Source organism: Gopherus evgoodei, chromosome 12, assembly GCF_007399415.2.
Source record: "Gopherus evgoodei ecotype Sinaloan lineage chromosome 12, rGopEvg1_v1.p, whole genome shotgun sequence".
Taxonomy (NCBI): domain Eukaryota; kingdom Metazoa; phylum Chordata; order Testudines; family Testudinidae; genus Gopherus; species Gopherus evgoodei.
In genome coordinates this window covers 19679490-19691824 of record NC_044333.1, presented here as the reverse complement: position 1 = coordinate 19691824, position 12335 = coordinate 19679490, and the positions used below count along the sequence as shown (strand labels likewise).

The 12335-nt window shown below is 43.6% G+C and overlaps 2 protein-coding genes across 5 annotated transcripts in view; both read right to left on the bottom strand.

The window, feature by feature from the left end:
• The window catches only part of MYLK3 (myosin light chain kinase 3), a 66118-nt gene extending 56139 nt beyond the window's left edge, over nt 1–9979 (bottom strand). Inside the window, exons 1-3 of one of the 3 annotated variants that reach the window (XM_030581241.1) lie at nt 9925–9979; nt 9277–9475; nt 7733–7834 (exon numbers count right to left, since the gene is read on the bottom strand). In XM_030581241.1, coding sequence (XP_030437101.1) covers nt 7733–7780 — 48 coding nt within the window. In that variant the 5' untranslated portion in view covers nt 7781–7834; nt 9277–9475; nt 9925–9979. Of the gene's footprint in view, nt 1–7732; nt 7835–8063; nt 8195–9276; nt 9476–9924 lie in introns of those variants that run through there. The other 2 variants (XM_030581242.1, XM_030581243.1) reach the window with 2 other exon arrangements.
• A 92-nt stretch (nt 9980–10071) lies between these two features.
• The window catches only part of C12H16orf87 (chromosome 12 C16orf87 homolog), a 44752-nt gene continuing 42488 nt past the window's right edge, over nt 10072–12335 (bottom strand). The window contains exon 5 of one of the 2 annotated variants that reach the window (XM_030581250.1): nt 10072–10135. The gene's annotated coding sequence lies outside the window, so the exon portion shown is untranslated. Of the gene's footprint in view, nt 10136–10431; nt 10511–12335 lie in introns of those variants that run through there. The other variant, XM_030581249.1, reaches the window with a different exon arrangement.

Sequence of the window (12335 nt, the reverse complement as noted above, 5' to 3'; positions counted from 1 at the left end):
AGAAGTTACTGGATTGGGAGTCAGGAAACCTGAGTCTACTTCCAGTTCTACCACCAACCTGCAGCGTGACCTTGGCAAGTCATTTCACTGCTCTGTGCCCACTTCTCCTCTTACCTGGGTCTCCCCTGTCTCTATAGATTGTAAGCTATTTGGGGCAGGACATGTTTCTTGCCATAGTGTTTGTACAGTACCTAACACAATGAGACTCTGATCTCAGTAAAGGCATCTAGGTGTTATCACAGTATAAGTGACAATATGAGGTACACATCTGGCAGACATTCAGTATGCAATGTTCAAGTTAACTATGTCCCTTTAGCAGCATGCCAAATAAGCAGACACAATTTGGCTGTTCGTAAAATTACCCCAATAAGAGCAGGTTTCAGAGTAGCAGCCGTGTTAGTCTGTATCCACAAAAAGAACAGGAGTACTTGTGGCACCTTAGAAACTAACAAATGTATATGAGCTCATGAAAGCTTATGCTCAAATAAATTTGTTAGTCTCTAAGGTGCCACAAGTACTCCTGTTCTTTTCCCAATAAGAGCGTGATTGTGCTCTTATTTAAGTCCATGGTAAAACTCTTCTTTGATTTCAGCTGAAGTAAGGGGGCAGGTCCATTTACTATTACTGACAAGATTGTCTCGATTTATGAGTATTTAGCTAATACTTAGAAAAAAAATGCTCTGTCATGATGCCTACCAAGTCTGTGATTAATTTCTCTTTTCCCTCACAGTGATTATATCAGGCTCGTGTAATTTTTTGCAGAAGTATTTAGTTTTTATGAGCCGCCACTTTATTCTAAAATCTCAAACAGTTATAACATCCATTCTAAAGCAAATAGCTGCAATAATGCAAACAATTCACACCCATGTAATTTTAAGGCTGCTCAGTACTAGTCAATATGTTTGTTACTTAAACCTTGCAAAATAGACAATGTTTATTTCCCCACGTCAGGCACTACTCCCATTGACTTTAGTGACAGTTTTGCGTAAGAAAGGACCGCAGTATTTGGAAGATAGTATCAAACCTATGCAGTACTTAAGAAAATGACAGTCCTTGTGGTGACTAATGTTATTTCAAAACTAAATTTAAAGTTTTTTAAAAGTCCCTTACCGTAAATCTTTTTATGTAATCAGACACACAAAATCCTCCCATGCTCAAACAAAGGGATCTGTGCAGTGAAGATTCCTGATACAAAGTTCCCATTTTTTTTTAGCCTGTATGGCAGTAACCCAGGTAGCCTGAAGCCTTTTACTGAATTAAGCAAAGCCTTGTTGGATCTTACTAGAATTCTGTGTGTGAGATAAACTAAGCATTTCATCTTATCTGACACTACACTAGGCATTTCAATCATTTCACTTCCTTATCTGTAGTACTAGGTTCTGTCTGTATCCTTGCAGCTCATTTCCTGAATCACTGATAAGAGAGGAAACAAACTCAGCAGAAGACGATGGCCAAATTACTTGAAGTTAATCAAGAGTCCTCTCTATACACTTCTGTCAGTGTTATTTGGCTTTCTTGTTTTTGCCCAATTTAACTTTTTGTTCTTATATGTAAAAAATGCAACTTTGGTTCCAACTGTCATTCACTAGCATTGTTCAGTGCAGACACTAATGCAGTATTCACATCAATGTGATTGTATCAGTACATGAGAACAATTTGCTCTCAGACTTTAGAAGGCAACAATGTCATAGGAATTGAGGAGACAAGGGTAAATTGTCAGCCTCCATATATGCACTCAAAAGAATTCCTCACACAGGTACATTCACCTGCACACATGGTTTCGATAATTTAACACCTGTGCTCAGACAAGTATTGATTTTCACCTGCAAAATCGCTCATGGTCAAGGGGTTTAACAGGTGTAAATTTACATTTAAGTACATGCGGGGGGTGAATTATTTCAAGTGCATTGCACCCATAAGGCATGGCCATGTGTGTGTTAAACAATTTTGTGAACACACATCTTGCAGCCCACAAAGGCTCATTTAAACATTTTCCCCAAAACGGAAGTGAAAAGTACATTTATGCCCATATGCAAACAAACTGAGACTCCAGTAAATGACTGCACCTTTATTTTGTCTAAGAATTTAATAAGTTTTTAGATGGTAAATTCTTTGGAGCGGGGACCATGTTCTTCCATGGTTTTGGACACTGCCCAGCACAATGATCCTGATGGGGCCTATGGACATGACTGTCATATATATGTTAAAATAAGACCACCAGCACATTTTCACAAAGAAAAAAAGACACTGGAAGACCCGAGAAGAAAGTTCCAAAGAAGTAATGACTGAAATCTACTTGCAGTTCTGTGCTGTGGCTTCATTTTCCCTGATGCTAAAACTAAGCTAATAGTTTTATCTCTTTGCAAGTGTGACGTTATTTGATTAAAATATGACCATATAGATCATTGTTGCAACCACTATTATATGTTTGCAACAAATCTTGACAAAATGTGGCATGTAAGATGTCTATGAAAAGGTTATGATTATGCTATTTGTATGCATATTTGTATGCACCATTTTTGTATTTGAAGTTATGAATATTGGCCCTATACCTGGATTTCAAAGGTTTGCTCCTGGAGTAACACCCATATGGTAGCTAGCCAGCACATCTTGAAGGGACTATTCAAATTGAAAGCAGCAAAGAGTCCTGTGGCACCTTATAGACTAACAGAGGTATTGGAGCATGAGCTTTCGTGGATGAATATCCACTTTGTTGGATTCAAATTGAGTGGCCCATCAAAAGAACATTTAACTGACAATGGACCATGGAAAATGCCTATCTAGACTTAATGGCATTTCCTGGTGTGACTAGGTGAAATGCCTGGACATGTGACTTGCCCATGTGACTCCAAACTATCTTGTTGCTGTAATTTTCCACAGTAAGAACAATGGGATTCCCTCCACATAGCAGAAGATATAAAAGGCCCTGGAAACTCCTCCATTTTGCCTCTATCCTGGTCCAGTCTCTGGAACATGGACTTATACTAATGGGAGCATTCTAACCAATTGACTGAGGACCTTCCAATGATTTGGAAGCAACCAGACACTTATTAAGCCAGCAGTTTATTCCATCACTGTTAGAAGTCTGAACCAAGAACTTTGCAATTACTGTATGTATTTGATTCCTTTAACCAATTTTAACTCTCACCTTTCTTTTTCTTTTTATGAATAGACCTTTAGATTTTAGATACTAAAGGATTGGCATCAGCGTTATTTTGGGGTAAAATCTAAGTTATATAGTGACCTGGGTGTGTGACTGGTCCTTTGGGATCAGAAGACCCTTTCATTTGATGAGACTGGTTGCAAAGAACCACTCATCTCTGAATCCAGTGGTTTTGGTGAGGATATAAGAACTGGAAAGCCCAAGGAAACTGCTTTTATGACGTCTTGTTAGCGCATGTGGCGAAACAGGAGTTTACTTTTGTGGCTGGTTTGGTAGCTTATGAAAGAATAACCACCAGTTTTGGGTTGTGTTTGCCCTATTTCTCAGCAGTTGGTCCTGAATTTGGCATCCTCAGTTGTGACCAACTGAGCCACAGTTACAACAAGCAATTATCCTTGCTTGGATGAGTGCGTTGTAAGAAACTACTTACCTTAGAGCAGTGGTTTTCAAACTTTTTTTCCTGGGGACCCAGTTGAAAAAAATTGATGATGCCCATGACCCAATGGAGCTGGGGAGAAGGGAGTGTGGGAGGGACTCAGGGCTGGGGCAGATGATTGGGGTGCAGAGGAGAGACCTTCAGGGTGGGGCTGGGAATGAGGGATTATGGATGTGGGAGGGGGCTCTGGGCTGGGGCAGGGGTTTGGGTGCAGGAAGGGGTCAGGGATCTGGGCTGGGGGTGCAGGCTCAGGGGGATTGGGGATGAGGGGATGGGGTACATGAGGGGATCCAGGTTGGGGGGAGGGCTCAGAGCTGGGGCAGGGAATTGAGGCATGGACTTACCTCTGGTGGCTCCTGATCAGTGGCACAGCTGGGGTTCAGAGGCAGGCTTCCTACCTGTCCTGGCACCATGGACCATGCTGCTCCCTGGAAGCAGCCAGCAGCAGGTCCGGCTCCTAAACAGAGTTGCACAAGCAGCTCCCCATGGCTCTTGCCTGCAGGCACGCTCCCTCCCCCTGCACATTCCCAGCCAATGGGAATGTGGAGCCAGTGCTCAGGGTGGGGGCAGAACGTGGAGCCCCATGGCCCCCCTGCCTAGAAGCCATACCCACTGCTGGCTGCTTCCAGGACACAACATGCTGTTGGAACAGGTTGGCACTAGCCTACCTTAGCTGGGCAGCACCGTCGACAGGACTTTTAACATCCCAGTCGGCGGTGCTGATCAGAGTCGCTAGGGTCCCGGGGTGCTGAGCAAGGTGACCCAGTACTGGGTTGCGAGCTGAACTTTGAAAAGCACTGCCTTAGATTATATTGGGAAAGAGGAAAGTAGGATCCTGATATACAAAGTGACACTCCTTTACTTAGGGCCAGTAACTGCAGTGGAGATGCATGAGTGTCACTGAAGGCAGCTTTTGGAATTAGCACAGGCTATGTCTTTACTGATGAAAAAGGTGTGTTTTACTGTGGGATAACTAACGAGCATTAGCCATCCTACTGTAAAAACATAGTGGAGAAAAGGCACTGTATTTTTACCATGAGGAAAAGCTGGTGAGGTTAACCACAGTGGGTGGGGGGTGTCACCTATCTTGTAGTAAAATCTACAAGTGACTTGTCTTTACTTAGGATTTTCCAGTGAGGTAACTATCGCCATTAGTTATCTCACTGTATAAAGTCACCTTTGTGTCAGTGCAGACAAAGCCAAAGAACTAACAGGGGGAGGAACAACAGTCGTGTGGTTAAAACCAAGGGATGGACTGGTCCAGGATGCTTGATAGGGTGCAAAAATCATTGCCAGTCTTGCAGATGGTCTGTATTTTGACCTTGCTAGGCATGTTTTTCAATGTGCTCAGCTACATCAGAATACAGGCCATTTTGATGTTCAGGTGAAGGGGACTGAGGAGACCCGCAAATGGAGAAATCTGCTTAGGGCTTTGGATGGTGCAATATAAGCTCCTGGGGTGGGAGCATATGTACTGTGCAATATTTACAGCATAGCATCTTGACTTGTGATCCATACAGCTTACTCCTAACTAAATCACACACCCTAAGAGTCAGGAAAGATGGGCTCTCTGCCTCTGGATCTGGTCATAGACTTCCTATGTGACTTTGCTTTGTTTTTCTCATCTGTAATACTGGGTCATGAATACCTTCCTATCTCACAAAGCTTTACAAAGTTTACAAAGCTTTTGGAGATCCCAGGATTTAGTATCTATTATTATTATAATATATTATTCTTATTACTATTATTGAAGATAGCACTAGAATAAAAGCTCCGAACAAACCACCACTAAATTTCAGAAACTCCAAAACCCAAATTGGTACCCAGGTGCATATTTTGCAATCTAGGCAAAATCCGGCCCTTAGTCCTCTGGACAGGAGAATTAGCCATCAAGAGGAGGGCTCCTAAGATATTCTGCCTGGACAAGACAAGATAGTTCAGGGGGCCCTATGACAGCACACTGAGCAACATTCCTTACATCTGCTCAAATGAGGATCAATGTATGCTTCCCTACCCGCAATGTCTGCTGCCAGACAACACCAGGCACTCAGGAGCCAAGAGGCTGAACACGGCCCCTGTCCTAGCTTTTAGGGAAGTCATGGATTGCAACCTCACAACCTTAAAGGTGCCCAGAGCAGGTTCTCATTTGATAGGGGCCCAGTTCCCTGTTAAATCAGAACTGGAAGTAGATTTAGAAGGCATCCCATAAAGAAGTTGGGGGACAGGGTTGAGGCTCCCAATGTCTGGTTCAGTGAGGAGACACCCTCTTTTCAAGCCCCCTAGCCCTCGTATTAGGAGAGGGCAGTTGGATCCCAGAAATGGGCTGGGAACAAGCTGTGGAGAGGTGAGGGGTGGGGGCTGATAGTAGACCTCTACCAAATAGAAATGACTATGGAAGGAATGATAATCTGCACTATATGAGTTATGGTGAGTAGTTCCCAAGGATTTAAGTTAATCAAGTTGCATCCTAGTTTAAACCATATCCCTTGAATCTTGTGTTTCTTCCCGCACGTTCAGGACAAATGCATCATGTTTTATTCCTGCCTGGCTGCAGCACTGAGGAAAGAGAAAAAGCTCCCTGCATCCACACACAATAGGACAAGGTTTTTATTCATACAAGGCAAGGTGTGTTTTATAGCGTCACAAGTGATACACAATGAAAATTAAAATGCAGTTAATTTTGAGAGGGTACAAACAATTGCACTGTTATTCTGTATTTTACAGAGATTATATTACTTAATGTGGCACCAAAAGCATGTGAAGCATGTAAGCATCAAGCCAACTCGGCAAGCCTGCACGACAAAGAGAATCCGTTAGGAAATTTGGCAGAGAGACTGGAACAAGCAACGTTCAGCCTGCAACCTTCCATTATCAGATCTAAATACAGAAGGATAGCGTAAAATGATACTTTACTGCAGTATTTTTATTAATAATGAAAAATATAATTATGATAGTCATATCCACCAGCTTTTCCACTCTCTTCTTTTTAACATTTCTAAACACTGAACATGAAGCTTACTTTGTACCTTCCATTTGGCTCCTGTGGTTCAGACTGTTGGATACTTTACACAAAGATGCTAAAAGCAACTAACAAAAGCAGTGATATAACAGTGACATTCAGTTTGCGACAGAAGAAAATCAAATAATCCAGTTTTGCCAAATAACATTTTCCTTTTAACATGTTGTATTAGATCAGCAAACAGGATAACAGATACAAGGCCAAATTTTCCTCTCAGATACACCTATATAAATCCGGAGTAACTTGCCTGGATTTACACCAATGTAAATGAGAGCAGAATTTAGTCTTCGGCATTCATATGTAGATAGTCTAAGAGCTAATTACAAAAAGCCCCATTTTAAATGTATTATTCAATGTGCAGCCAGACAGTATGTCTAGAATAAATGCAAAACTAGTATAAAAATCATGACAGGGGACTTAAACCTTGATATGTTGCATACTACCGTGTGAAATATGACAACAAAAGTGACAAAGAAAAATCAAGTTACTGCTCTAAAAAAATATGGCCTTCACCTTTCAGAGATGCACATAGAGTCTGCTATCCATAAATTCTGAAGCTTCTTTCTTTCATACACGGTATCAGATATTTCCATTAGTCACTGAAGTGTGCAGACACTGGTCAACGGGATATGCAGAGTGAAGATTAATACAGGACCAAAAAAGTAGATTAAGAGGTTTGTTTGTTTTAGAACCAGATGCTGAGAGGCGCTTAGCAAGCAACTCCCACTAAAGACAATGGAAAATGAGGAAGAATTCAGTACTTGTAGGTGACTTTCCTCACCTCCCAGGATCAGGCCCTTACCAAGTGCTGACAATGTGCTCAACGCTCTACAGACTGAGCGGGAGCTATGGTCCCTGCCTCAAGGAATTTATCATCTATTATCATTCTTTATCTACAGCAGGTTTCAACTACATGTAGTTCAGAGCAGACTTACTTGCTTGCAAAGAAATACACAAGTAGTAGCTTCAGTTCTTTTGCCCATGTTCTCTCTCACAATTCAAGATACAGACCACAGGCAGGTTAGCACTCCCTGCCCAAAAACTCAAGCTCTGATAAATTCTCTGAAGCCCATATCAAACTCAAACTCAGCTTCCAAATTCTACCAAAACTTACCCTTTCATTCTGCTTCCATCCATGTAGACTAGAACTGGATACCAGCATATAGCAGTGTTCCCAGGACAGACAGAAGAAAACTCAGACGGATGCAAAAAAGCACTGTGTATGAGAAAAAGAGTATTGGTAGCTGATCAGAGCAAGTATTCAGGGGGTTTTTAAAAGTTTTTGCAGATAAGACATCCTCTAAGAGCAAGTGATTCCTGGATGTCAGAGTCTCACTATGAGCATATTTCTATAGCTGCTTCACTCAGAAGGATTAATGTTAAAGGTCAGGTATGAAAGCCTCCCCAGCTAATTAATATTTATTTTACACTGTGGATCCACTTACATAAGGAAATTTTCCCCCAGGCCAGAAGACACTCACGTTTTATTCCATCTTTAAACCTTCAGGATCCTGCTCTCACTATTTGCTTCACAAAGGAAACATATTAGCAATGACACCTTCAGTGAGGCTGCTTCTATTTAAGTAACTGATACTGAGACAGATTCCTCCCTGATGTAACTATTAGCTCATGCAACTTTATACCAAGGATGAATTTGCCTTGTAGACTACTAATAGTTATAATTGTTGGCAGTTTTCTCATTCTTGAACTACTCTGCCAGTGCTCTGTATGCCAAAATGGGTGGGCATTATGTCTGCATTATGAGTAAACTAGGGAAAGCCCACCCAGCTAACAAACACTTAAAAAAAACTAACTGCAAGCATGCAAGCTATAAAAGCAGATTAAAAGCATCATAAAGGCCATATTTTCACATCTCGGTGCCTACCTTGCTCCAGTCACACACGTGCAGCTAATTTACATGCAAAGCAGACTTTACAAAGCAATTCCAGCCCACGTGGCCAGGGAGAGACTTCTGGAAGCAGACCTGGTGCAATTTCACTGAGCAAGGATGGAGGGCAGAATTTGAGAAACCATGCGGCAGTTCTGTACCGCCAAATGGCACACAGCCCTACTCCATGGGAGCAATCCTCACAGGAGCAGGCAGAGGACTACAGGCAAGTGAGATTAGGGCAGGCTAGGGAAGTAGAAGCAGATGTGACTGTGGAGGATAAGACCAGATATTATGCCACTCAAGTCTCTAGTTCTCCACTCTACGGCAGAAACACAAATATAATCAAGTAGGGATATTTTAGGGGGTGGAGGGTTTTTCTTGGTTTGTTTTTTAAATCAGGCCATGATTTGTGGCAGCTGAAAAATTTTATTTAAAAAAAGTTTCCCCTTTACACGAGTGCTGTTCCTCCATTGTAGTGAAATGACTTCATTAGATCAACAAGTGTAAACTCTGAATAGAGCTATGTACAAGAACACATACAATAAATGCTGTGCCTTGACATCAGAATACAAGCAGCAGGCCACCTAATAATGTAGAGATCCCAGAATGCACATGGGTCCGACAAGCTGCATTACATTTATCAATGAAACACAATACGAAATAATTTGTTTTGCTTTTAAATATGCTTCCAACATGGGAGAGGCCTGATTCTAAGCACAAAGCAAAGGGGATCTGTACTGCAGAACCTGGAATCCATTGTTTCTTACCAGCCTCAGGTTCTGATTCCTGTTGAGGCTTGGAGTCCGCCTCAGGCTCGTCAGGGGAGGGATTCTTGAACCATCTCCTCTGGCTAGAGATGCAGAATCACATGGTCCTGAACCTCTGGTCTTTCAGAGCATCCTCCATGATCCCAGGACAGCATTCTCCTCACTCTGGTCCTCCTCAGCATCCCTTTGGACAACAAGGCTGCAAGGGTTGAGGGTATCATGAGCCACTTCAGGCTCTGAACTGGGGGCCCTTGAGTTCACCCAGTCAAGCTGCACACGAAGGCAATCTACAACACATCTTCCTCGAGAGACTGTTGGAGTCTTTTAAGCTCCTGTACGGGAGCCTCAAATGCTTTATGTATTCCCAGCTGTTGGCAGGAGTTTTCTGAGCATCCACCTGCTCCAGCCGCCATGAAATTTCCTAGCAGACATGAATGTTCCTGCCGCTGCAGGAGAAATCATGGAGGACAGTGTACTCTGACCACACATTGATCAGCACCCAGGTACAATAGGCATGCCAGGCAGCTACTTTCAGGGCTGGATCCATTGTCACCTGTATTGAGTCCCTTACCCCCATTCACACTGCAAACTGGCAGGGGTATGGGGCCGTGCCACAGCCTAAGGCATGTACTTACCTAACTTACTCACCCTTTACTTGCCTTCAGACACAGGCTTCTAGGGTTTAAGTATGGATAATAGGGAGGTTATGGTACAACCACATTCCTGGACATGCACAGTCCCTAGTGTCGATGTGGTAAAGTATGTTATTTCCTGTACTCCTCATAACCTAGACAAGTTATTCAACAGATGGTTATTTTTGAATGGGGAACATCACAAGCTGTGGAAACTTCACTTCTCCCTGTAAACTAAACAAAATCTGTGATACTCCAAAAATAAAACAAAATGCCCCACAGCGAAAGAGTGCAGACCGACCTTTTCATATGCTGTGATATTTTACCTCTTATACTACAGCAGCTCTTCTTGTCTTGGTCTTGTAACAGGTTTTTCCAGTGATGGTGAAGAAGAAAGGGAAATGAATGGGCTGTCATTGATGTTGTATAATAGATTTTATCAGGCTCTCACTTAAACTACCGTGTTCCTTATTAGGTATTCATTTCATTGACACAATCTTCTGCTATGACGCTGGCCAGAACAACAACAGCAGCTACAGCAGTACACTTGTTAATGAGTTCCTCTAACTCAAATGGTCGATTGTCCACAGAACATGTGGTTTCTGTGAATGAGATGCACAGAAGTACATGTGAAATGTCGAAGCTTGTGGAATGTTGTACGTATGGGTGGAATTATCTTCATTAATATCTTTACATTTGGAGCTGGAATTTGGAGGCATACATTCTAGGTGTGCAGTAGCACACACACACTCACATCCTTGACTACCAGTTACAAAGTATTTAAATTAGTAAGAAGATGTGCTGTTGGGAGAATGCAGAAGACACTAATAAGGAAAGCTGGCTGTCTTTCCCGTCATGTTTCAGCCTCCCCACCAATCCAGCACCCACACAATTGCTGTCTGGCTTATTCTAGGGCTGGACTGCTGAAATGAGAAATTACATCTCAGAATGGATCAAGGCAGTAGAAGAGGTGACATCTAATTTTCCCAGCTCTGCATCCACCGTGGGAGGTGTAAACGCATTTCATTTGCTAGGTGGAATATAGGAGAAGGCATGATACCCAGTGTTATGGCTGGGGGTAGTGTGTAATTGATTTTGGGCTGCTGTATATCTATTCAAAGGAGAACATCATTAACTTCACTCAGTCTAGCCCTTGTGAATAAAATGTGAGAAGTATTTGAGGATCTATTTTAATTAAGATGAGCACTTCTGAGCCCCCCTACCCAGGGCCGGCTCTAGCCAGTTCGCCCCCCCAAGCATGGCGGCACGCCGCAGGGGGCGCTCTGCCGGCCGTGCGGCTCTGGTGGATCTCCCGCAGATGTGGCTGCGAAAGGTCTGCTGGTCCCGCGGCTCTGGTGGACCTCCTGCAGGTGTGCCTGCGGCTGCTCCACCAGAGCCACTGGACCAGCAGACCCTCCACAGGCACGCCTGCGGGAGGTCCACCGGAGCCGCCTGCCACCCTCCCAGCAACCGGCAGAGCGCCCCTTGTGGCATGTTGCCCCAAGCACACGCTTGGCATGCTGGGGTCTGGAGCCAGCCCTGCCCCTACCGGTGGGTGCATAGTCATCCTGACAACCTGTGAGAGGCTGAAGGTGCATTAACTTCTCTGTAGACACCTCCATACAGGGGAAATCTTCTTTTGGGGCAGAGGATGCCCAAAAGATAACAGTACCTAGGGAAAGCCTAGGTAGATCACTGCCTGAGAGCCAGCAAATGAGGGAACCCCAGACACATCAGAAAGATACAGTATTTCCATACAGATGGCCTGTGTCTCACTCAGATGACATAAGGTTTGGGGAAGGAACTGCTGCTCATTCTATAGGGGAGAATCCTGCCCCTCATTCCAATGCATTCTGTCTTGCCCTTCCCTGAATGCAGCCTAATTATCTCTTCCCCAATCCCTCGAGCTTTCCTCTCCCCAAAAAAACCCTTCTGTTTGTCCTTCCAAGTTCCCTCTGACACACATCCCTTCTTCAAACATACTTCTACCACAGAGATCTCTGAAATGTACACAAGATGGCCCCCCTCTACTCTACCCTACCCAAAATCCCCACTTGTCCCAGTCTTCTTCCAATCTCTTCCCCCTTAAATTCTCCTGTTCTCCCATCCTCTGCCTCCCCACTGCCAGCTCACCCTAGCTCTGGTATCTACCTTCCCCAGATCATCTCTTATAACCCCTAGACTGACTCCCTCAGCTCTCCATATCAATACGTCCTTGATCTCACCATGCCTCTACCTCCCCAAGTTTCTAACTACTGTCTAAAACAATGAAGAGTGCTTGTGGCAGCATATTAGAGACTACTGTCTGGTTCCCTCTTCTCTCCCCAACTCTCACTCATCCCCCACTCTCTTCCACACACAGTTCTCCCCTTGTGCCCTCTCCCTCTAACCCCAGTCCCCTTGATGTCTTTGCTACATAAGGAAATT